General features: G+C 50.1%; 1 protein-coding gene across 3 annotated transcripts in view; it reads left to right on the top strand.

Annotated features, from left to right (window-relative positions):
- TP53BP2 (tumor protein p53 binding protein 2) overlaps positions 1–22162 on the top strand; it is a 101894-nt gene extending 79732 nt beyond the window's left edge. For all 3 annotated transcript variants that reach the window (XM_068232844.1, XM_068232845.1, XM_068232846.1), the window contains 5 exons: positions 76–213; positions 2692–2825; positions 4240–4406; positions 13845–14044; positions 21539–22162. In XM_068232844.1, the coding sequence (XP_068088945.1) occupies positions 76–213; positions 2692–2825; positions 4240–4406; positions 13845–14044; positions 21539–21580 (681 nt within the window). In that variant the 3' untranslated portion in view covers positions 21581–22162. The remainder of the gene's footprint in view (positions 1–75; positions 214–2691; positions 2826–4239; positions 4407–13844; positions 14045–21538) is intronic.
- Positions 22163–25637: the final 3475 nt, after the last annotated feature.

Raw genomic sequence — 25637 nt, 5'->3', positions numbered from 1 at the left:
GGGCTGACTCTTTACTTTGTTGCAGCTATTGTTATTGTATGTGTACCTACCTGATCAGCACTGCTCTCTCTCCAGGGGAAGAGGACCAACCTGCGGAAGAACGGCTCGGAGAGGATCGCACACGGTATGCGAGTCCGATTCAACCCCCTGGCTCTGCTCCTGGACTCTTCATTAGAGGGAGAGTACGATCTGGTCCAGAGGATAATCTACGAGGTACGTTCTGCCTCCTCTTCTCAGACCTGCACCTCACTGGCCATGTATATGTGTGTTCTTTTACACAATATGTAATAATACAATTTGTCAGTTCAGCCATGTTTAAAATGACACGTGTGTAACTTAAAGAGGAACTCCAGTGAAAATAGTGTAATTAAAAAAGTGCTTCATTTTTACAATAATTATGTATAAATGATTTAGTCAGTGTTTGCTCATTTTAAAATCTTTCCCCGATTTACATTCTGACATTTATTACATGGTGACATTTTTACTGTGGGCAGGTTATGTAGCTGCTGCTAGCTGTTTTGGCTGTTGGAGACAGCTGTAAACCGCTATTTCCTGTCTGTGAACCTTGTTACATTGTGGCAAACTGTCAAAAGTACCGCGGTACTCAGAGCTTCTTGTGGGAGGGGTTTCACCACAATATCAGTCATACAGCGCCCCCTGATGGTCTGTGAAAAGCAATAGATTTCTCATGTAAAAGGGGGTATCAGCTACTGATTGGGATAAAGTTAAATTCTTGGTTGGAGTTTCTCTTTAAAGACATGCCAGGGTCGTTATGTAGCAGGATTCGCACAGGCCTTTAGCTGGATGGAGTGTGATCACCCAAAGGAAGCTGGTACTACTTCCTCAGCTGTCCAAAGTACAAGAGCGAGTCTGCAAAATCCTATAAGCCATTAGCAGCTTATCTCGTTTGAGATAAGTGCACTGCTTTTGACCTCAGCCGGCAGAACTCGTTGTGCTGTAAATTCTTGGAATGCTTTGATGTCTCTCTGCTAGCAGAAAATATAGAAACTGAAAGCAGAAGTCCGTTGTTATTGTCTCACACTGCCCCCTAGTGACAAGTGGCCATAAATACACATTAAAGCAGTACTAATTGGTAGCAAGTAAATGTAACAAATAAATAAAAAATTGCTTAAATCAGCCTGGAGCATTTGCAAACCTCTAAAAAAAAAAAAAAAAAAAAAAAAAAAAAGCTGCTAAAGGGTTAAAGTTCAGTGACTATTGGTCCTTTTCATCAGTGTAACATAGATCATATGTTGTTACATATGTTGTTACACTGATGAAGAGGATCTGTATGTCTTCGAAACAGCTGTCTGTTTTATGACATCCACAACTGGTTTTTTTTTTTAACTTCAAGATGTGATCATGTGGTTCACAGCTGTAACAGTCTGCGTTTTTTTTTTGTAGACCTCAGTCTGCCGTACAGTTTCCGCTCAGCCAAAACTTGGCATGTAGCCGCCGTGGTGGATCGCAATGAAATATGAGGCCCACCAGCCGTTTCCTAGCTGCAGTTAGAATCTCCTGGACAGCATCGGGTTCAGTTGACTGCCAAAGCATGCTGGCATTTATATTGTATCAGTTATTATGACCTTTGGCCTGTTTCAAACTTTGCTGTGCCGCCCACTTCCCATCATGCCTCACTCTGTCTACTCAGCATTACACAAGATAGGTCCAGCTCCCTGTACTGGCATAGAAACATAGGGCGGGAAAAGGACACAGCGCCCTCCCTTCTCCCTCTTCTTTAACACCCCCCCTTGTTTGTGTTCCTCAATATTTCTGGTAGCTGGAAGACGTCCTTGTCCTCCCTTTTTTTTGTTTTTGTGGTGATAAATGAAGTTTGCAGTTGGCACAAGTTTTGACGGATGAGTTTTATTGTGCATATGCTAATAGTGCTGGGAATGGAGCCATAGACTCAGTGTGTAGCATATTGGCTCTGGCTGTAGGGAGCACAGTGCAGCGTGCCATAGACCTCTGCTGTACTTGCCTGCATAACACCATACAGTTTGCAGAGTTAAGTAGTTACTGTATGTCACAAGGCAGCTTATTGGCTGCCAATAACAACACAGACAGGCCTCACTTCAGATTCTGGACAGCTTCGTTATGTCGTCTGTGTGTCTGTTTGTGAATTTGTCTTAAAGCAGTTGGATGGTTTTCTAGTTCCAATATCAGTTTTCACACATTAGTAGCAAGAAATGCTCCGCATCAGTGTTAAATATGAATATCAGTGGTCACTGCTAAGTAGGAATCTAAATTGGGGGAAAACCACTTTGCACTGCTGTCAGCTGTTACTGAAAGTGTTCCTTACCAAATGGTGCATATGCCGAGCCAGCATCCCCGCAGATGTGAGGATCCCTCCTACCTGTAGAATGATGGTGTCATTTCATTAAAAGAACAGCAAGCAATAGTTTTTACCTTTTTGGTTCGTGCGTGTTTTAGAAACCTTGAAGTAAACGGAGGAGCATTCTGGGTATTTTTAACGTTAACTAGTATGTGTTACTATAATTTCTTGCAATTTTCTTAATCTTTCAAGCGGAGGAGAACAGTACAAATGGAGTCCCAAGCGCTCACGCTGCCTGGGACCACCACCCACTAGCTACACCTCAAGGGGATGCTGGCAGCCAATCACAACACACTACTGGTTTTCAGCCTGGCTGGGTGGAAAGTAACACTGCCTGTTTCTGTGGCTATTTGCAGGTAGAGGACCCCAGCGAGCCCAACGATGAGGGGATCACAGCGCTGCACAATGCCGTGTGTGCCGGCCACACCGAGATCGTCAAGTTCCTGGTACAGTTTGGGGTGAATGTGAATGCCGCAGACAGCGATGGATGGTATGTCACGTTTATTATTCACGTCTGCCTTTTATGTAGCACTGTACAGAATATACGGAACAGTCCATAACACTCTCTAATGGCTATCGGCCCTACTGGGCGTGGTTAGCGCAGGTGCTAATAATTTAAAGTTTATGCAAATCGCATTCTCATTTTATGTAAACCTAGGCAGCTTCTGATTTATTTCCAAGCTGCTTAATATTTTCCCTTTCTAAGAATTATCATTGACCATCCCTATTCAGCATCAACCAGCTGCTTCCTCACACAGTCAGCCCAGGTCAAGTGATTGGTCTGCCAGCTGAAGCCACACCTACCTGCTTGATTTATACCCCATCATAAGGCAGCAGGAGTTTTTTTGAGGATCTATGGTGCAGCTTATATTTCACTGCTTTAGTTTGAAGTGGCTTTTTTTTAATGTAAAATGCCAGTGGTTAGGCTTCTATTTTAGAACCGAAGTAAAATCCACTATACAAATACAATGCATTACTGATCACAGTTTAATTTTAAGTTATATTAGCACACTTAAAGTGTACCTGAGAGAAGTGGGGGAGAAGATTTATACTTACCTGGGGCTTTTTCCAGCCCCCTATAGTCCATCAGCTCCTGGGTGTCTATTCTGGTCCCTTCTATTCTCCCACAGTCTGTTCCAGTAAAGTACCCTGCTGAGCCAGTCAGGGACTACTACTCCTGGCTGTGCACCTCCTTGGTAGCACGCCTGTGGCCAGGAGCATATACTAAGCCTGCGCAGTTGCAAGCTTTTACTGCATAGGTGCAGAATGCTCCCAGCCACGGGAGTGCAATCTGTGAATAGTCGGTGACTATCGGGGCTGACAGCGGGAGAACGGAGGGGATCGGACTGTCATGGAGGAAGCTCCAGGGGCTGGAAGAAGCCACAGGTAAGTATAAACCCTCTTGTTCCCCTCATGACACGTTTACTTTAAGAAGCAGTAAACCAGCATTAAGAGTGCTATGGAGGCTGCCATATTTAATTCCTTTTAAGCAATGCCAGTTGCCTGCCAGCCCTGCTGATCCTCTAATACTTTTAGCCACAGACCCTGAACAAGCATGCAGCAGATCAGGTGTTTCTGACATTGTCAGATCTGACAAGATTAGCTGCATGCTTGTTTCTGTTGTGATTCAGACACTGCTGCAGCCAAACAGACCAGCGTGGCTGCCAGGCAACTGGTAATATTTAAAAGGAAATAAATATGGCAGCCTCCATACTCCTCTCGCTTTAGTTGTCCTTTTAAGCTAAGCATTGCAAGCGCCGTTGCTGCTGAATGCTATTATCTAAACTGCATTAGATGGCAGCTAGGAGCTGAAAATACGGGAAGGGGTGGTGACTGCTTCCTGTCAGATTTTGTCCTGTGTGTGTATCCGCAATGTCCTAACCCTGTCCTGTTGGTTCCGGCAGGACTCCGCTACACTGCGCTGCATCGTGTAACAACGTCCAGGTGTGTAAGTTCCTGGTGGAGTCGGGGGCCGCAGTCTTCGCCATGACGTACAGCGACCGGCAGACGGCGGCAGATAAATGTGAAGAGATGGAGGAAGGCTACAGCCAGTGTTCCCAGTTCCTGTATGGTGAGTACTCACTCAGTGTATGGGCAATGCAGTCAGCCTGCTGGTGATTGTCATGTGAATGTATGAAACCGCTAGCGGGCAATTAATGTAGAAATTACTATGCTATTTTATAACTTTTTACATTGTACATAAAACTCTGGAAGCGTCTGATCCTCTTAACCCCACCCACTCTTTCCTATATGGCCCTGCCCACTCTTTCTTGCATGGCCACACCCGCTCCTTCTTTTATGACGCGAACTACTCCTTGCATGACACCATCGACTAGTTCCTGCATGACCCTGCCCATTACTCCTTGCATGACCCTGCCCACTCCTCCTTGCATGATTTCACCCAATCCTTCCTGCATGACACCACCTACCACTTCCTGCATGACGCCCACTCCTTCCTGCATGACGCCCACTCCTTCCTGCATGACGCCCACTCCTTCCTGCATGACGCCCACTCCTTCCTGCATGACGCCCACTCCTTCCTGCATGAGGCCCACTCCTTCCTTGCATGACCCTGCCCACTCCTTCCTTGCATGACCCCGCCCACTCCTTCCTTGCATGACCCCGCCCACTCCTTCCTTGCATGACCCTGCCCACTCCTTCCTTGCATGACCCTGCCCACTCCTTCCTTGCATGACCCTGCCCACTCCTTCCTTGCATGACCCTGCCCACTCCGTTTTGCATGATTCCACCCAATCCTTCCTGCATGATTCCACCCAATCCTTCCTGCATGATTCCACCCAATCCTTCCTGCCTGACACCACCTACCACTTCCTGCATGACCCTGCCCACTCCTCCTTGCATGACCCTGTCCACTCCTCCTTGCATGATTCCACCTACCACTTCCTGCATGACTCCGCCCACTCTATATCTAATATGTTCTACAATTAAATATTGACTGTGCCTGAATTGGGGTGCTTTATTTCTTTTACTTGTGTCTTCTGTGTGTCTGGTAAGTGATGTGCTGGGGGTGGGAGTGTATCATACAGCATGTCAGTGGTGGCTCTCCTCTGGCATGGGCCCCTGGCCTGGGCTTGTGTCGCACGGCAGTGGCGTTCCATCACGCAGCGTGTCCGTGGCAGCTTCCCTCTGGAATGGGCCCCCGGCCTGGGCTTGTGTCTGCGGCGTTCCATCATGCAGTGTGTCATGGGCGCCTCATCTGTGGTTGCGGCCCCCAGCCTGGGCTTGTGCCATGCGGCGGTGGCGTTGCATCATGCAGGGTGTCTGTGGCGGCTGTCCTGTGAATGCGGCCCCCGGCCGGGGCTTATGCTGCATGGCGGTAGCGTTCCATCATACAGCGTCAGTGGCGGCTCTCATATGGGTGCAGCCTCTGGCCTGGGCTTGAGCCGGGCGGCGGTGGCGTCCTATCATGTAGCGTGTCAGCGGCGGCTCTCCTGTGGATGTGGTGCTTGGGCTTGAGCCGGGCGGCGGTGGCGTCCTATCATGCAGCGTGTCAGTGGCGGCTCTCCTGTGGATGTGGTGCTTGGGCTTGTGCCCTGCGGCGGTGGCGTCCTATCATGCAGCGTGTCAGTGGCGGCTCTCCTGTGGATGTGGTGCCTGGGCTTGTGCCGTGCGGCTGTGGCATCCTATCATGCAGCGTGTCAGTGGCAGCTCTCCCGTGGATGTGGTGCCTGGGCTTGTGCCGTGCGGCGGTGGCGTCCTATCATGCAGCGTGTCAGTGGCGGCTCTCCTGTAGATGTGGTGCCTGGGCTTGTGCCCTGCGGAGGTGGTGTCCTATCATGCAGCGTGTCAGTGGCGGCTCTCCTGTGGATGTGGTGCCTGGGCTTGTGCTGTGCAGAGATGGCGTCCTATCATGCAGCGTGTCAGTGGCGGCTCTCCTGTGGATGTGGTGCCTGGGCTTGTGCCGTGCGGCGGTGGCATCCTATCATGCAGCGTGTCAGTGGCGGCTCTCCTGTGGATGTGGTGCCTGGGCTTGTGCTGTGCAGCGATGGCGTCCTATCATGCAGCGTGTCAGTGGCAGCTCTCCTGTGGATGTGGTGCCTGGGCTTGTGCTGTGCGGCGGTGGCGTCCTATCATGCAGCGTGTCAGTGGCGGCTCTCCTGTGGATGTGGTGCCTGGGCTTGTGCCGTGCGGAGGTGGCGTCCTATCATGCAGCGTGTCAGTGGCGGCTCTCCTGTGGATGTGGTGCCTGGGCTTGTGCCCTGTGGCGGTGGTGTGCTATCATGCAGCGTGTCAGTGGCGGCTCTCCTGTAGATGTGGTGCCTGGGCTTGTGCCCTGCGGCAGTGGCGTCCTATCATACAGCGTGTCAGTGGCAGCTCTCCCGTGCATGTGGTGCCTGGGCTTGTGCTGTGCGGCGGTGGCGTCCTATCATGCAGCGTGTCAGTGGCGGCTCTCCTATGGGTGCAGCCTCTGGCCTGGGCTTGTGCCGTGCGGCGGTGGCGTCCTATCATGCAGCGTGTCAGTGGCAGCTCTCCCGTGGATGTGGTGCCTGGGCTTGTGCCGTGCGGCGGTGGCGTCCTATCATGCAGCGTGTCAGTGGCGGCTCTAATGTAGATGTGGTGCCTGGGCTTGTGCTGTGCAGCGGTGGCGTCCTATCATGCAGCGTGTCAGTGGCGGCTCTCCTGTGGATGTGGTGCCAGGGCTTGTGCCCTGTGGCGGTGGTGTGCTATCATGCAGCGTGTCAGTGGCGGCTCTCCTGTAGATGTGGTGCCTGGGCTTGTGCCCTGCGGCGGTGGCATCCTATCATACAGCGTGTCAGTGGCAGCTCTCCCGTGGATGTGGTGCCTGGGCTTGTGCCGTGCGGCGGTGGCGTCCTATCATACAGCGTGTCAGTGGCAGCTCTCCCGTGGATGTGGTGCCTGGGCTTGTGCCGTGCGGCGGTGGCGTCCTATCATGCAGCGTGTCAGTGGCGGCTCTCCTGTAGATGTGGTGCCTGGGCTTGTGCCCTGCGGCAGTGGCGTCCTATCATGCAGCGTGTCAGTGGCGGCTCTCCTGTGGATGTGGTGCCTGGGCTTGTGCTGTGCAGTGATGGCGTCCTATCATGCAGCGTGTCAGTGGTAGCTCTCCTGTGGATGTGGTGCTTGGGCTTGTGCTGTGCGGCGGTGGCGTCCTATCATGCAGCGTGTCAGTGGCGGCTCTCCTGTGGATGTGGTGCCTGGGCTTGTGCTGTGCGGCGGTGGCGTCCTATCATGCAGCGTGTCAGTGGCGGCTCTCCTGTAGATGTGGTGCCTGGGCTTGTGCCGTGCGGCGGTGGGGTCCTATCATGCAGCGTGTCAGTGGCGGCTCTCCCGTGGATGTGGTGCCTGGGCTTGTGCTGTGCGGCGGTGACGTGCTATCATGCAGCGTGTCAGTGGCGGCTCTCCTGTAGATGTGGTGCCTGGGCTTGTGCCCTGCGGCGGTGGCGTCCTATCATGCAGCGTGTCAGTGGCGGCTCTCCTGTGGATGTGGTGCCTGGGCTTGTGCCCTGCGGCGGTGGCGTCCTATCATGCAGCGTGTCAGTGGCGGCTCTCCTGTAGATGTGGTGCCTGGGCTTGTGCCCTGCGGCGGTGGCGTCCTATCATGCAGCGTGTCAGTGGCGGCTCTCCTGTAGATGTGGTGCCTGGGCTTGTGCCCTGCGGCGGTGGCGTCCTATCATGCAGCGTGTCAGTGGCGGCTCTCCTATGGGTGCAGCCTCTGGCCTGGGCTTGAGACGGGCGGCGGTGGCGTCCTATCATGCAGCGTGTCAGTGGCGGCTCTCCTGTGGATGTGGTGCCTGGGCTTGTGCCGTGCGGTGGTGGAGTTCCATTATGCAGCGTGTCAGTGGCGGCTCTCCTGTGGATGTGAAGCCTGGGCTTGTGCCGTGCGGCGGTGGCGTCCTATCATGCAGCGTGTCAGTGGCGGCTCTCCTGTGGATGTGGTGCCTGGGCTTGTGCCGTGCGGCGGTGGCATCCTATCATGCAGCGTGTCAGTGGCGGCTCTCCTGTGGATGTGGTGCCTGGGCTTGTGCCGTGCGGCGGTGGCGTCCTATCATGCAGCGTGTCAGTGGCAGCTCTCCCGTGGATGTGGTGCCTGGGCTTGTGCCGTGCGGCGGTGGCGTCCTATCATGCAGCGTGTCAGTGGCGGCTCTCCTGTGGATGTGGTGCCTGGGCTTGTGCCCTGCGGAGGTGGCGTCCTATCATGCAGCGTGTCAGTGGCGGCTCTCCTGTGGATGTGGTGCTTGGGCTTGAGCCGTGCGGCGGTGGCGTCCTATCATGCAGCGTGTCAGTGGCGGCTCTCCTGTGGATGTGGTGCCTGGGCTTGTGCCGTGCGGTGGTGGAGTTCCATTATGCAGCGTGTCAGTGGCGGCTCTCCTGTGGATGTGGTGCCTGGGCTTGTGCCGTGCGGCGGTGGCGTCCTATCATGCAGCGTGTCAGTGGCGGCTCTCCTGTGGATGTGGTGCCTGGGCTTGTGCCGTGCGGCGGTGGCATCCTATCATGCAGCGTGTCAGTGGCGGCTCTCCTGTGGATGTGGTGCCTGGGCTTGTGCCGTGCGGCGGTGGCGTCCTATCATGCAGCGTGTCAGTGGTGGCTCTCCTGTGGATGTGGTGCCTGGGCTTGTGCCGTGCGGCGGTGGCATCCTATCATGCAGCGTGTCAGTGGCAGCTCTCCCGTGGATGTGGTGCCTGGGCTTGTGCCGTGCGGCGGTGGCGTCCTATCATGCAGCGTGTCAGTGGCGGCTCTCCTGTGGATGTGGTGCTTGGGCTTGTGCTGTGCGGCGGTGGTGTCCTATCATGCAGCGTGTCGGTGGCAGCTCTCCCGTGGATGTGGTGCCTGGGCTTGTGCCGTGCGGCGGTGGCGTCCTATCATGCAGCGTGTCAGTGGCGGCTCTACTGTGGATGTGGTGCCTGGGCTTGTGCTGTGCAGCGGTGGTGTCCTATCATGCAGCGTGTCAGTGGCGGCTCTCCTGTGGATGTGGTGCCTGGGCTTGTGCTGTGCAGCGATGGCGTCCTATCATGCAGCGTGTCAGTGGCGGCTCTCCTGTGGATGTGGTGCCTGGGCTTGTGCTGTGCAGCGATGGCGTCCTATCATGCAGCGTGTCAGTGGCAGCTCTCCTGTGGATGTGGTGGCTGGGCTTGTGCTGTGCAGCGATGGCGTCCTATCATGCAGCGTGTCAGTGGCGGCTCTCCTGTGGATGTGGTGCCTGGGCTTGTGCTGTGCAGCGATGGCGTCCTATCATGCAGCGTGTCAGTGGCGGCTCTCCTGTGGATGTGGTGCCTGGGCTTGTGCTGTGCAGCGATGGCGTCCTATCATGCAGCGTGTCAGTGGCGGCTCTCCTGTGGATGTGGTGCCTGGGCTTGTGCTGTGCAGCGATGGCGTCCTATCATGCAGCGTGTCAGTGGCAGCTCTCCTGTGGATGTGGTGCCTGGGCTTGTGCTGTGCAGCGATGGCGTCCTATCATGCAGCGTGTCAGTGGCGGCTCTCCTATGGGTGCAGCCTCTGGCCTGGGCTTGTGCCGTGCGGCGGCGGCGTCCTATCATGCAGCGTGTCAGTGGCAGCTCTCCCATGGATGTGGTGCCTGGGCTTGTGCCGTGCGGCGGTGGCGTCCTATCATGCAGCGTGTCAGTGGCGGCTCTCCTGTAGATGTGGTGCCTGGGCTTGTGCTGTGCAGCGGTGGCGTCCTATCATGCAGCGTGTCAGTGGCGGCTCTCCTGTGGATGTGGTGCCTGGGCTTGTGCCCTGTGGCGGTGGTGTGCTATCATGCAGCGTGTCAGTGGCGGCTCTCCTGTAGATGTGGTGCCTGGGCTTGTGCCCTGCGGCGGTGGTGTCCTATTATACAGCGTGTCAGTGGCAGCTCTCCCGTGGATGTGGTGCCTGGGCTTGTGCCGTGCGGCGGTGGCGTCCTATCATACAGCGTGTCAGTGGCAGCTCTCCCGTGGATGTGGTGCCTGGGCTTGTGCCGTGCGGCGGTGGCGTCCTATCATGCAGCGTGTCAGTGGCGGCTCTCCTGTAGATGTGGTGCCTGGGCTTGTGCCCTGCGGCAGTGGCGTCCTATCATGCAGCGTGTCAGTGGCGGCTCTCCTGTGGATGTGGTGCCTGGGCTTGTGCTGTGCAGCAATGGCGTCCTATCATGCAGCGTGTCAGTGGCGGCTCTCCTGTGGATGTGGTGCCTGGGCTTGTGCTGTGCAGTGATGGCGTCCTATCATGCAGCGTGTCAGTGGTAGCTCTCCTGTGGATGTGGTGCTTGGGCTTGTGCTGTGCGGCGGTGGCATCCTATCATGCAGCGTGTCAGTGGCGGCTCTCCTGTGGATGTGGTGCCTGGGCTTGTGCTGTGCAGTGATGGCGTCCTATCATGCAGCGTGTCAGTGGTAGCTCTCCTGTGGATGTGGTGCCTGGGCTTGTGCTGTGCGGCGGTGGCGTCCTATCATGCAGCGTGTCAGTGGCGGCTCTCCTGTAGATGTGGTGCCTGGGCTTGTGCCGTGCGGCGGTGGGGTCCTATCATGCAGCGTGTCAGTGGCGGCTCTCCCGTGGATGTGGTGCCTGGGCTTGTGCTGTGCGGCGGTGGCGTGCTATCATGCAGCGTGTCAGTGGCGGCTCTCCTGTAGATGTGGTGCCTGGGCTTGTGCCCTGCGGCGGTGGCGTCCTATCATGCAGCGTGTCAGTGGCGGCTCTCCTGTAGATGTGGTGCCTGGGCTTGTGCCCTGCGGCGGTGGCGTCCTATCATGCAGCGTGTCAGTGGCGGCTCTCCTGGGATGTGGTGCTTGCGCCCTGCGGCGGTGGCGTCCTATCATGCAGCGTGTCAGTGGCGGCTCTCCTGTAGATGTGGTGCCTGGGCTTGTGCCCTGCGGCGGTGGCCTTCCTATCATGCAGCGTGTCAGTGGCGGCTCTCCCGTGGATGTGGTGCCTGGGCTTGTGCTGTGCGGCGGTGGCGTCCTATCATGCAGCGTGTCAGTGGCGGCTCTCCTATGGGTGCAGCCTCTGGCCTGGGCTTGAGCCGGGCGGCGGTGGCGTCCTATCATGCAGCGTGTCAGTGGCGGCTCTCCTGTGGATGTGGTGCCTGGGCTTGTGCCGTGCGGCGGTGGCGTCCTATCATGCAGCGTGTCAGTGGCGGCTCTCCTGTGGATGTGGTGCCTGGGCTCTTGCCGTGCGGCGGTGGCGTCCTATCATGCAGCGTGTCAGTGGTGGCTCTCCTGTGGATGTGGTGCCTGGGCTTGTGCCGTGCGGCGGTGGCATCCTATCATGCAGCGTGTCAGTGGCGGCTCTCCTGTGGATGTGGTGCCTGGGCTCTTGCCGTGCGGCGGTGGCGTCCTATCATGCAGCGTGTCAGTGGTGGCTCTCCTGTGGATGTGGTGCCTGGGCTTGTGCCCTGCGGCAGTGGCGTCCTATCATGCAGCGTGTCAGTGGCGGCTCTCCTGTGGATGTGGTGTCTGGGCTTGTGCTGCACAGCGGTGACGTTCCATCATACAGCGTCAGTGGCGGCTCTCCTGTGGATGCAGCCCCCGGCCTGGGCTTGTGCTGCGCGGCGGTGGCGTTCCCCTCCAGCTCAGTGTTTGTATAATAGTAGACGGCTCACAGTGAATGCCTGGAATGCGGCAGATTATAGGCCTCCAGCTCTCCCTCCACTGGGGCTGAGAAAATAGTCATTAGCATGCTGATTAGATTAGTCACCACTGAGCTGCCAGATTTACCCTTTACTGGATGATCGGAGAGCAGTGTCCAAGTCACACCGGTCTCTGCCGCTATTTCCTGCGTGTATGTGGCCTGACTCTGGCCTTTCCTCACTATGGCCTCTTCCGGTCTCCCTGCCTGCATAACCTATTCCGGCCTGGGGTTATCTGTGACATGATTGTGGTGCACAGGTAGCTTTAGAACACCCCAACTAACACAGCAGGTGCTGGGGACGCCCTTGCAGAATCAGAAAGAAACCGGAGGTGCGCTACCCTATATGGAATTTGCGGAACCACCTTAGGGTATGTTGGACCTGCTGTACACACAACTATCTCTTAAAGCAGTGATATGCAAACTTGGCTCTTCAGCTCTTCAAGCCCCACAATGCATTGCAGGAGTCCTACAGCTACAGTCATGATTCATAAAGGCAAATGCATTGTGGGACTTGTAGTTCCTTAACAGTTGGAAAGCAGAGTTTGCCTATCACTGAAGAAGTACAGGTGTTTGATCGACAAGGACAACTGAAGTGAGAAGTATATGGAGACTGCCATATCTATTTAAACAATACCAGTTGCCTGGCAGCCCTGCTGCTCTATTTGGCTGCAGAAGTGTCTGAATAATACTTTAAACAAGCATGCAGCTAATCTTGTCAGACCTGACAATGTCAGAAACCTCTGATCTGCTGCATGCTTGTTCAGGGTCGAGGGCTAAAAGCATTGGAGGCAGAGGGCCAACAGGGCTGCCAGGCAACTGGTATTGCTTAAAAGGAAATAAATATGGCAGCCTCCATATCCCTCTCATGACAGTTCTCTGTTAAAGGAGGTACAGGCGCTTGATCAACAGTAAGGCCTCTTTCACAGCAGGAGGTTGCGTATTGATGTGATGTTAAAGTTGCAACGCAAATTACAACGCAACGCCCCAAAAAAGTCACAATGCGATTTAATGCCCCATTATCGTCGCATACAGTAGGCATACAGGCAATGAAAAGTATGCTTCCAAGTCATTACTGAGCATGTGCAAACAGTATAACGCAGCTGATAATGTGTATAACGCACAGCATGCAGCACTTTCACTTAACGTGCAGCGTTAGACACCAACACAACGTGTGCACTGTGAACAGAGCATTGATGTTTCATTGCAGTGAGTTATTCTGCGTTAAATGTTGTTTTAACGGGCAACTTTAACGTCACACTGTGAAAGAGGCCTTAAAGTGAACCTATGCTGCTATAGGGGGCGATATTTTGGCTGGGAACGCGAAGACTCACTCGCGTTCCCATGCCTGGATGGTCCTGACGGCGAAACCGGAAGTGGTCTCCGACGGAAACGGGAGGATCAGCGAGTCACGGCGAGGGCACCGATCGGCTGCAGGGGGCTGAGGGAAGCCCCAGGTGAGTAAAACTCATTTATTTTTCGACACTTAAGTCCCTCTTTACAGTCAAAAATGTTAAGTTGATGTGACCAGCTGCCTTCAAGCTGATGATCTGTGTGAATGGTTCTTTAAAGTGGACCTGAACTCTTGCACAGGATACAAGGAAAACATAACAGAAATGCCTCTGTATGTATTTAAAGAGTTTAGCCTGTGTAATTCCCCCTCATTTGTGTCTAATCACTAGCTGTAATTGGATCTACCCCGTGTCACATGACTGCCTGTGGCAGATAAGCTCATTTGAAAGCACAGGCTGTAAACAATATGTCTGCTTCCATGAATCAGGAAGTAGAAACTGTGCAGATTTATTGCAGGATTTGTATCAGCTGTAACAAAGAAATGTTTTTATTTAAAGGTTATTATGCTGTTGTGTATCTTTTAGAGCAGAGAGGAGTTCTGAGTTCAGGTCCCCTTTAATCCTTGCCTCTTCTCATATCTCAGGAGTACAGGAGAAGATGGGCATCATGAACCGCGGAGTCCTCTACGCTCTCTGGGAGTACGAGGTCGGCAGCGACGATGAGCTGAGCCTGAAGGAGGGAGACTGTATGACCATCCTGCGGCGAGAGGATGAAGACGAGACAGAGTGGTGGTGGGCCCGTCTCGGGGACAAGGAAGGATACGTCCCCCGGAATCTCCTCGGGGTAAGTACTGCATGGTGCCCGGCTGTCCTGTGTATAAGAATTCCATGGAGTGTTTCAAAGCCGGTAACCAATCTGTGCAATCAGTAAACCACCCAAGTGACTCTCCGAAGCAGCAAAACTGATATTAACACAATGGATGGGTTTCTAGCACTGGCCACTTTTCATGCAGCTTGCCATCCATCAATCCTTCCCTTAAAGCAAACCTGAGGCGAAAATAAACTTAGAGGAGCTGTCAGCCATACTATCTCAGAAAAAACACCCACATATATAAGTAGATAAATACTCAGGGCTGTAGAGTCCGAGTCGGACCAATTTTGGGTGCCTGGAGTTGGAGTCCGGAAAAAATGCACCGGCTCCGACTCGTAATGAATTTAAACTGTTATTAAAATAGAAGATATGATAAATGTTTTATTTCTAAGATACTAGTCATCCTAAATAATTTATACGTATAGTAATAGCTGTGCTTAGTCCACAAAAATGAAATAAACCAATCAAAATTAATTAGTTGTGCTGCTTCAATAAAGCAGTCCCCGTATTCTTTAAGTCAGATACACATATCTGATTGTGACTGTATATATGATGTGTACACAGTAATCTCTTATATATACTAACAAACACCTATGCTGTAAGAATAAAGCCTGATGTGTAGCTGTGTCACTAATAGAAATGGTCAATGAGATGGAAATAATTCCGCGTTGATGCTGGTTTATGCAAATTTATGCACTCCCTTTGCTCATGAGATCAAATAATTCAATACTAGCCGACCCGCGTCGTAGCATCTTCGATCTATCTAATAGAGTACGTGCCTCAACTTTGAAGCAAGAAGAATAAAAAGGTGGGTACACACATCAGATAAAAGTCTTTGGAAAATCAAAGATCACAGACCAATTTTACCCCCTTCCGTGTAGTATGAGAGCCATACTCTACACAGTCTATTCTATGGAGCTGCACTCCCCATCAGATAAAATCTTTGCAAGATGCTGCACACAAAGATGCTGTACACATGCAACAGATCAGTATCTGCAAAAGATCAGTTCCTGCAAAAGATCAGTACCTACAAAATACATTCATAGTCTATATCTGCAGATCTCATACACACCTTGTTTAACGGACAATCATCTGCAGATCAGATCAACCAGGATGGATCTTTGGATCTGCAGAGGATTGTCTGATCTGCAGATAAATGTCCGTCAAACAAGGTGTGTATTATGCTGTGCATACATGGTACGTTTTCTACCGTGTAATCGAGCCGCTGGCTCGATTCCCGCTCGTCCCCACGGGCGCCCGGATCGATTCCCGCTCGTCCCCGCGAGCGCTTTCTTATTTTCCACTCGTTTCTTCTTTTGTCCTGCCCGCCGGTATCGAGCGCAGAATCGATCCGGCGGGGTATCGGACACGGCTCGATTACATGGTAGAAAACATACTGTGTATGCCCAACATGAGATCTGCAGATATCATAGACTGTGAATGCATTTTGCAATATACACATAAATAGGGCGATCATTAGACTACAGGTGCTGCTTTTGCAGAAACTGATTTTTTTGCAGGAACAGATCTTTTGCAGATACTGATCTGTTGCATGTGTACAGCATCTTTGTGTGCAGCATCTTGCAAAAAAATTTATCTGATGGGGAGTTCAGCTCAATAGAATAAACTGTGTAGGTATGGCTCTCATACTACATGGAAGGGGGTAACATTGGTCTGTGATCTTTCATTTTCCAAAGACTTTTATCTGATGTGTGTACCCACCTTTAGGCTTTCCATTAGAAAATGTATGCGTGCTCAAACACCAAGTTTAACCCTAGCAAGTCTGGCTTTCCAAATCTGGCCTAATTGGCTATTCATGAGGCAATGCTCATGCAAATATGCATTTGCTTTTGCATACCTTTTGCATACCAAGCTATGCAGGGTCAAAAAACTAATACCACAAAGCGGTCGCCCTGCGGGAATTAATTCATGCTACATTAGCACTATCCAGGAGCGCCACGGGGAGGCTTCCCAATACCCCCTTTTAATACAACGTGGGGGAACCACGGGGTCCCAGGCTCTCTCACTGCCTGGGAACCACAGAGGCAGGTGCCGTAAGCGCGCCCCCCCCCCCCCCCAAGCATGGCCAGCGTCGGGGAGAGCCGTCCGCACCCACCTCCCAATATTAAAAACAGGCACTTACCCTAACGTCCATTGCGTTCTGCTTCATGGACACTAACTTGGGCCCCCCACATAAGAAAGGAGTGAAGCATGGGTCACCCCGAACTTTAGAGCTCAGGGCTGACTCACATACAACACTCCAGGGGGGGGGGGACAGGCGCAGACAACTCACCGCAGGGCTCACACCACCGGAGCAAGCCATTCACAGCCTGCCTCCAAAGGATACAACTGCAAAAAAATGCTTTCCATGCTCAAACACCAAGTTTAACTCTAGCAAGTCTGGGTTTCCAAATCTGGCCTAATTGGCTAATTATGAGGCAATGCTCATGCAAATATGCATTTGCTTTTGCACGCCAAACTATGGGCTCTATTCATAAAAAAGTTGTGGCAAAAAAACTCCTGGAGGGAAAATACCGCAGCGGTATTTTAGACTTCTGGGTGGTCATTCAAAAAAATGTTGCCAGCTGCGATAGCAGAGCGGAGATCTCCCTCTGAAGGCTGGTGGTAAGCTGTCGGAAGACATGCGGAAACACTTCAGCCGGCAGAGTCCCTCCCTGCACTGCTCTCTCTGGGAGGTCTGTCCCATTCACTTGTATGTAATCCGCAAAATCAGAGGAAGCGGTATTTCCCATCCACATACCGCTTCCTCTTAACTTTATGAATGGCCATTTGGTTACTTTTTTCTAGATAAATCTAGAAAAACACTGGAGAAGGCGGAAATTTCTCGCTCTGCTGGGGGATTGCAGATTTTCATGCGGGAACAGCTTTTATGAATGCCCACTTTGCTAAATGGACGGGAAAATCCGCTGTTTTGAGCGGAAAACTTGCGGTAACCTTTTATGAATAGAGCCCTATGCAGGGTCAAAAAAACAATACTGCAAAGCGGTCGCCCTGCAGGAATAAGTTCATGCTACATTAGGACTGTCCAGGAGCGCCACGGGGAGGATACCCAATGCCCCCCTTTTTATACAACCGGGGGGACCGCGGGGTCCCAGGCTCTCTCACTGTCTGGAAACCACAGCGGCACCCCGGAGGGGGAGGCTGGGTGGCGCAGCCGCCCCCCCCCCCCCCCCCCAAGCGTGGCCAGCGCCAGGGAGAGCACCCACCTCCCAATATTAAAAACAGGCACTTACCTTAACGTCCATTGCGTTCTGCTACATGCGCATTAATTTTCTCATGGAAAGCATTTTTTGCAGTTTGTATCCTTTGGAGGCAGGTGGTGGATGGCTTGCTCTGGTGGTGTGAGCCCTGGAGTTAGTTTCCTGCGCTTGTCCTCCCCCCCCCCCAGAGTGTTGTATGTGAGCCAGCCCTGAGCTCTAAAGCTCGGGGTGACCCATGTTTCACTCCTTTCTCATGTGGTGCCCCCAAGTTAATGCGCATGTAGCAGAACGCAATGGACGTTAAGGTAAGTGCCTGTTTTTAATATTGGGAGGTGGGTGCGGACGGCTCTCCCCAGCGCTGGCCACGCTTGGGGGAGGGAAATTGCCTGCGCCACCTAGCCTCCCCCTCCCGGGTGCCGCTGTGGTTCCCAGGCAGTGTGAGAGCCTGGGACCCCGCGGTCCCCCCCCCGGTTGTATAAAAAGGGGGCATTGGGAATCCTCCCTGTGGCGCTCCTGGATAGTGCTAATGTAGCATGTAGCAGTGTTGCTTGCAAATGTTCACCTAAGTCATTTTTGCATCGAAAATCCCGTTTTCGTTTTTGGCGAATTTTCACGAAAATCTTCAGAAATATTTGCGTTTTCGAAAATTCATTGTATGCGGATGCTTATGCCCTTATGCGGAAGAATGTCCACAATAATCCGCATGGAAATTCAGTCTATGCGGACGTTTATACGGAAAAATGTCCGCAATAATGTGCAAGAAACTTCTCTGAATGCGGACGCTAATGCCCTTATGCCGAAAATGTCCGCAATAATACGCAAGTAACGCGAAAATGACTGGCATTAGGCGAAACTTAATGCGAAAAAATTAGATGGAAAATTTGCCTGTCAAAACGAAATTAGGCGAAAATTCTGTAAAATTTCAAAACACATTTTTGCATTTTCGCTCATCACTGGCATGCAGCAGGGCGACCGCTTTATTGGTTTTTTGACCCTGCATAGTTTGGCATGCAAAAGCAAATTTGCATGAGCATTGCCTCATGAATAGTCAATTAGGCCAGATTTGCAAAGCCAGACTTGCTAGGGTAGGCCTCTTTTCCACGGACAGTTAATAGGCAGTAAAATGCCTCTCAAACTCTTACAACTGCTCACTACTGCCTGGTAACAGCTTGCTGCTGCCTGGTAACAGCTTGCTGCTGCCTGGTAACTGCTTGCTGAGCACACAGCTCAACAGTCTGTGGAAAAGAAGTCTTAAACTTGGTGTTTGAGCACGCATAAATTTTCTCATGCAAAGTACTTCTTCTTCTTGCTTGAAGGTTGAGGCACTTACTCTATTATATATATATATAGATATTGTTAAAATTTGGTCTGATGCCTACGAATTAAAGGGTACCTGAGACAGATGAAAAAGAAAAGTTTTATACATACCTGGGGCTTCCTCCAGCTCCCTTCAGGCTAATCAGTCCCTCGCTTTCCTCCTCCGCCACCTGTATCTTCTGCTATGAGTCCCGGTAATTTAGCCAGTCAGCGCAGTCCGGCCATGTGCCGCTCCCACAGCATTCTGCACCTGCGCAATAGTGCTGCGCAGGTGTAGTACACTCCCAGCGGCGGAGTGTGTGCATGCGCACTACACCCATCTGGCTCAAGTACCAGGACTCATAGCAGAAGATCTAGGTGGCGGAGGAGGACAGCGAGGGACTGATTAGCCTGAAGGGGGCTGGAGGAAGCCCCAGGTATGTATAAAACTTTAATTTCATCTGTCTCAGGTTTACTTTGTTACACAGTAGTACTATACTCTACATATGCACTCTCTACAGAGCTGCCGGGAATCCCCTGAGAATGTTGTGCACATTGAACACAGAGGTGTTGTCTATCACCCATAAACCTGGTTCAGATTGTGCATGAAGAATGTGTAATAGAGGAAGAATTGTCTCATTTTCCTGCAGAGTACCTGCACATCATTCTTACATGTACCCACAGTTACATTGCCTAGGGCCTGATAGATGTTCTTTGTTCCGGTCTGTACCTTTTTACAAGCACTCTTACCAAGGACTAGTTTTAGTCTATGACTAAAGGGAATAAATCTGGCATATGTATGTCTACATCTCCTTCTCACTTCAGTTGTCTTTTTTAAAATACCTAAGCATTGGCAGTTAAGAGACGAATTTCATGTTACATACTTTCATCAACAAGATTGTAATATGCAAATTAGAGGAGTCGGAGTCAGTGGAATCCTAAACTGAGGAGTCGGAGTCGGTGGATTTTTGTACTGACTCCACAGCCCTGTAAATACTTGCTCTACTTACATAACATATGTATTGCACTGTCCACGTTTTGATTTTAGTGATTTTTCTACAGTAATAAAATGGGAAATGCTAAGAAGGATTTTCTCTTTTAACTGTGGCTATTTTGAAGCTAATCCTGATGTCATTTCACTTACTCTCCACTGCCTGATTCACCCGCCCTTCACTATAGAAAGTGCATTGTCTCCGCATGAGAAATATTGGCCAATCAGAGCGGAACAGAGGTGTGGGAGAGGAAAATGGGAGGGAATGATGCTTCAGCCAATCAGGCTGCATTAGTTAAGTCTGAGGGGAAGTAGAGAAGCAAAAAAAGGACAACCCAGCATGCCCTGCAACTTCTCTTTTGTGTACCAAATTTTGTGTGTACCAAATAAGAGTCAGTCAACTGGGGAATGATCATTTATCAACAAGAAAAGTAATAGTGATTTTAACTGTTGGATTGCCTGGTTTGCATCCTTATTACTTGTTTACCAGATAAAAATAAAGAATTGATTTTATGCCCAACAGTTACACTTTAAAGAAAACCCTGTAATTAGAAAAACCTCCCCTGGGGGGTATTCGCCTCGGGTGGGGGAAGTCCCCATCTTCCTCGGTCCCGCGGCGGCGACGATAAAGCTCCCTGAACAGCAAGGATATAAATATTTACCTTCCCAGCGCAGGCGCAGTATTGGCTCTCTGCTCGGAGATACGGTAGGTGGAAATAGCCTATCGCTGTCAGGCCGCTCTATTGTGCTGGCGCAAGTCTCCTGCGCAGTAGAACGGACCTGGCAGAGATCGGCTATTTTCGCCTTTCTCTGTGCGGAGAGCTGCAACAGCGCCCCCGCTAGAGCCAAGAAAGTTTAATAAATCGGCACTTTTCAGCGCTTGTCGAGGGAGGATTCCAGGACACTTCGGGGGAACCAGCGCTGGACTGCCTGCAGCTACAGGGGAGGGGGAAGCCTCATTGGGACCCTGAGGCTTCCCCCTACCGAGGTGAGTACCCCCCAGCGGAACTTTTTTTTGTTACAGGTTCTCTGTAAAAGATAATGAATTGTATGTGTAGTACAGCTAAGAAATAGAACATTTGTAGCAAAGAAAAGAGTCTCATATTGTTTTCGAGTACAGGCAGAGTTAAAAAAAAAAAAAAATCTATGCAAAAGAACTTCTCTTGCATCTGTCTAAGGCCCAGTGCACACCGAGCGGTTTTTGGAGCAATCCGCCAGCCGCATCCGCCTAGAAAAATGCTTGGCTAATGTATTGCAATGGGATGGTGCACACCGGCGGTTTGAGGTTTTTGCCAAGCCGCAAACGCGCCTCCTGCTGCGCGTTTGCGGTTTGCTAAAAAACCTCAAACCGCCGGTGTGCACCACACATTGAAATACAATAGCCAAGCGTTTTCACTGGCTGATGCGGCTGGTGGATCGCATACAAAATCCGCTTGGTGTGCACCCGGCCAAATATCTGCTCTCTGCTCCCAAAACCGCTAGCGTTTTGACGATCTGCTAGCGGTTTTGGTGTGCACTGGGCCTTACTCCTAAAAATGACTTGAGTATGCCACAGTTTTATGTTATGTTTAAAAACGTGAAAAGGAAGATATAATATTTTGTCTCAGCTCAATTAAATAGTCTGTCTTTTGTCTCTGAGTGCTCAAATATTTGAACTATTGACTTTGAATCTGTCCCTTGCTCTCAGAAGCCCATTTCTCTGCCAGGAAAGTGTTTTGTGGCGGTAATTATCAGTCGAGTTATGCTGTAGTCCAACTAGGTCCGTATTGGAGAGAATCTGTCAGTTGCATAGCTGAATATTAACTCTTTCAGGCAGAGAAAGAAGGGCAACACAGAATATTTGTGTGCTAGGCACTGTACATACACATCTACCTCATGTCACATGGCAGGTTATACAACTTTAGCAGTGTTTATTCAGTGTACGTATGAAGCTCACATGATGTCTGTTGTGTATTGCAGCTCTACCCCAGGATTAAGCCCCGGCAGAGGAGTCTGGCTTAGACCACTGTGCAGTATTACTGCTGGGACTGGGACACACCTGGAGTCTCCCCCATGTCTGGGGACCTTTGAGAAACACAAGACATGGATTTTTCCATATAAATGAAGGATTGCAACAAGCGCTGCTGCAGAGGCTGCACATATCCCCCAGTATGTATGGGCGGAGGGGGACACACCTACTGCTGCTGCACTTCCTGTCTGCTGGGCCCCGCCAGCTTCTACTGATACTCCCACTACCGTGTGATGTCATCATTCTGCGCCTTCCATCCATCACCATTCCAGCACCCCCTATGGAGACCACAAGGAGTATATCCGTATCGCTTCCCTGGATGCGGTCTCCTTTTACGGACTGAATAATGAACTTTAGTTTCTCTTTTTCTCCATTTCTATTTTTCGACACTAACAAACATACATTTTGCAGCCGGACCATATATAGGTATAGCGGAACCCAGTATTTTACTAAAACGTTATTATATATTTATTTTTTGCTCCTAATCGCAGAACGTGTAGGTTAGTCTGTGTAAACGTCTGAAAAAAAAGTTTTAATAAAAACATCACTTGATGATGCGAAAAGATTTGATTGGATGCTGGCTGCTTGAAGTTTGTTTAGGTATTTTTTTTTAAAGGATTATTCTGTAATAAAAGTGAAGGCCAAATTCTGGACAATTTAAACTCGTTGAGTCAGTGACATGCTAATCCTTCAGAGTTGATGCAAATTTTGTATGTAACAGCTGCTATATTTGATTGGTAGGAAAGGTCAGAGAGATAAAAATAAATCCAAGTTAGGCCTAGTGCACACCAAAAACCGCTAGCAGATCCGCAAAATGCTAGCAGATTTTGAAACGCTTTTTCTTATTTTTCTGCAGCGTTTCAGCTAGCATTTTGCGATTTTGTGAAGCGTTTTTGGTGTAGTAGATTTCATGTATTGTTACAGTAAAGCTGTTACTGAACAGCTACTGTAACAAAAAACGCCTGGCAAACCGCTCTGAAGTGCCGTTTTTCAGAGCGGTTTGCGTTTTTCCTATACTTAACATTGAGGCAGAAACGCATCCGCAATCCAAAATCTGCAGCAGCCCGGGAGTATGCGTTTCTGCAAAACGCCTCCCGCTCTGGTGTGCACCAGCCCATTGAAATACATTACCCTAGCAGATCCGCACCCGCAAGCGGATCGCAAACTGCAGCCGTACTGCTCTGGTGTGCACTAGGCCTTAATGCAGAATTGGGTCTCTTTTCCACGGCCAGTTGAGCTGTGTGCTCAGCTAGCAGTTACCAGGCAGCAGCAGGCAGTTGTGAAAGTTTGAGAGCCATTGTACTGCCTATCAACTGCCCATGTAAAAGAGGCCTTCTGCAGCTTAAAATAAATCAGTTGAAACCCACCTCCGCTTCATTTCATTGGTCCAGTTTCAAGAATTTGCAAAGTCCTGCATCAACTCAAAAATGAGTTGCATCTGGTTTGCTCATCTGTATAGATAGTCCATTTTCAAGCTGCATGCATTAGCATAAAACTTGCATCAACTCAAAATTAGCATCTCGTCGGCCATCCCTGACCAGCAGGAAGTAAGGGCTCATTTTCATGGGCAGTTGAACTGTGTGCTTAGCAAGCAGTAGCAAGCAGTTGTGAGAGTTTGAAAGGCATTTCACTGCCTATAAACTGTCAGTGGAAAAGAGGCCTTAAAGGGAACCTGAAGCGAGCAAAATGATTTAAAGTAAACACATGACGTAGCTGCAAATGAACATTACATACTGACCTCACCGTCAGTTCCTCTCAGAAGCGCTCCATTTTCTTCTTACAGTGATCCCATCCAGTTCTGACAATATTTTGTCACAACTGAAATATACCAGTTGCTGTCAGTTATATATCAGCAGCTATCAGTTCCAACTGAATGTGCAAGGTAATGTCCATGTTTCCCTATGGCTTAAGTGGGTGATATTACATTTAAACAGTGTGCTGACCAGAAAGCTGTTATGGGGTAATGACCATTTTTAAAATGGAGGACGGAGAATTCCATCGATCACAGTGGACACATGGGACACATGGGATGCAGGAGAGGAGAAAGAGATTGAGGAGTAGACTACACAGGAGGTAAGTATAACCTATGTATGGTTATTTTTGATTTTCAGCTTCTCTTTAAAGGGGAACTGAAGTAAGAGTTATACGGAGGCTGCCATATTTATTTCCTTTTAATTAATACCAGTTGCCTGGCAGCCCTGCTGGTCTATTTGTCTTCAGTAGTATCTGAATAACACCAGAAACAAGCATGCAGCTAGTCTTTGTCAGATCTGACTTTAAAGTCTGAAACGCCTGATCTGCTGCATGCTTGTTCAGGGTCTATGGCTAATAGTATTAGAGGCAGAGGATCAGCAGGGCTGCTAGGCAACTGGTATTGCTTCAAAGGAAATAAACATGGCAGCCTCCATATACCTCTCTTCAGTTCCTCTTTAAGGTGATCCCACTCTGGGCTCGATCCGCTTGTCATTAGCTTGATGTGTCAGATAGGAAATTCTATTTACCGTAAATGCAGTTGATGTAATGAACTTCTGACATGTCCTGTAGAACAATCCATCCATATTTTGCATTTTTCCTCATTTGTCACACTCATGCAGTGCAACCTTTCTGCTGACCACGCCCTCTGTGATTAGTGTCTTTTTGGAGAGCCTGAACATTTTGTATCTTTTATAACGCACAATTTAATCTTGTTTAAACAGCGCCCTGTAATCTATTTATGTGCTTACTAAAAGGCACAAAAAGCCAGCAGAACACAGAAGTGAACAAGACAAAATTCTAATGAAATGAGAAAAATAACCATTAATGGTACAACACACTGTATTAAATGCTAGGCTAAAATACCTGTTTTGTAGTCCAAATGCACTTGTCACTGCAGTGCAGTGGTTTTCCTGTTCTCCCGAGTTTAGCTGGCGAGTGGCACAATCACATGACACCCAAAGTAGAAACAATAATAGATAGAGTACATTTCCCAGTATTACAATAAAAACACCTGACTTTGAGACGGCAGGACTAGAGATGTCTCGAACCTCCCATTTTAGGTTCGCGAACTTCCGCAAAAGTTTGGGTTCGTGCAAACTTTACGAACCGCAATAGAGTTCAATGGGGAGGCGAACTTTGAAAACTACAAACATTTATGCTGGCCACAAAAGTGATGGAAAAGATGTTTCAAGGAGTCCAACACCTGGAGGGGAGTCAGTGACTACAAGAGGAAAACATTTTTTTTTTTTCAAAAAGACCTTATAGTTGTTGAGAAAATCTATTTTAAAATTCTCCTGACCGTGGGAAACGCTCGCCGACTTTAGCAGTTAATAGCAAAGTCCCCTTACATAGTAGAAACACGGGAGGGGGATTTTTTTCTTCAGATTTCCCACACTCAGCACATAAAAATAATAAAACATTTTATTTATATTATTTTAAATATTGTTTCCTGCTATTTTTTAAACGTATCCTGCAAATTTGGTGTTGCTAGGATGTAAGGGACCTTTGCTATTAACTGCTAAAATCGGCGGGTGATGATGATAACCAACCAGAGTTATGGGGGTGCAAAAATGCTGAATTTTGCCATTGGCTTTCATTGGGCTTCCTATTTCACGTTCAAAAATCTCAAATATTTTCAAATGACGATGGCTCAGCAGTGGCAAATTTTCTAGCAGTGTAGGGACTTTTAGGAGGCTCAGGACTGGTGAGTTTGGGGCGAATGTAAATCGCCGCCGTGGCCGTTAGCAAAGTCTGAAGCTCACGACATGTCGCATGCAGGTAGAAGGCATATTGTTGTACTTGCAGTTCCATTCACTTGTATTGCTATGCGAAAAACGCATGCGAATCCGCTATAGTGGAAATGGGCCCTTATCGTCCATCAGGCATGCTCTTGGCGGCACTAATTTTTATCTGATTTGACTATATTCATGAAATCAGATGGTCTATCGACTACCAAGTCGCCTTATGTATGGCCACCGTAAAGCTGACCTGGACTCAGAACTTCCTCTCTGCTCCAAAAGATAAACTGCATAATAGCCTTTAACCACTTGAGGAATGCAGTGTTAACCCCCCCCC

Source organism: Hyperolius riggenbachi, chromosome 4 (genome assembly GCF_040937935.1).
Source record: "Hyperolius riggenbachi isolate aHypRig1 chromosome 4, aHypRig1.pri, whole genome shotgun sequence".
In the NCBI taxonomy this organism is placed as follows: domain Eukaryota; kingdom Metazoa; phylum Chordata; class Amphibia; order Anura; family Hyperoliidae; genus Hyperolius; species Hyperolius riggenbachi.
The sequence above is the reverse complement of the archived record's forward strand: the minus strand, read 5'-3'. Positions and strand labels throughout refer to the sequence as shown.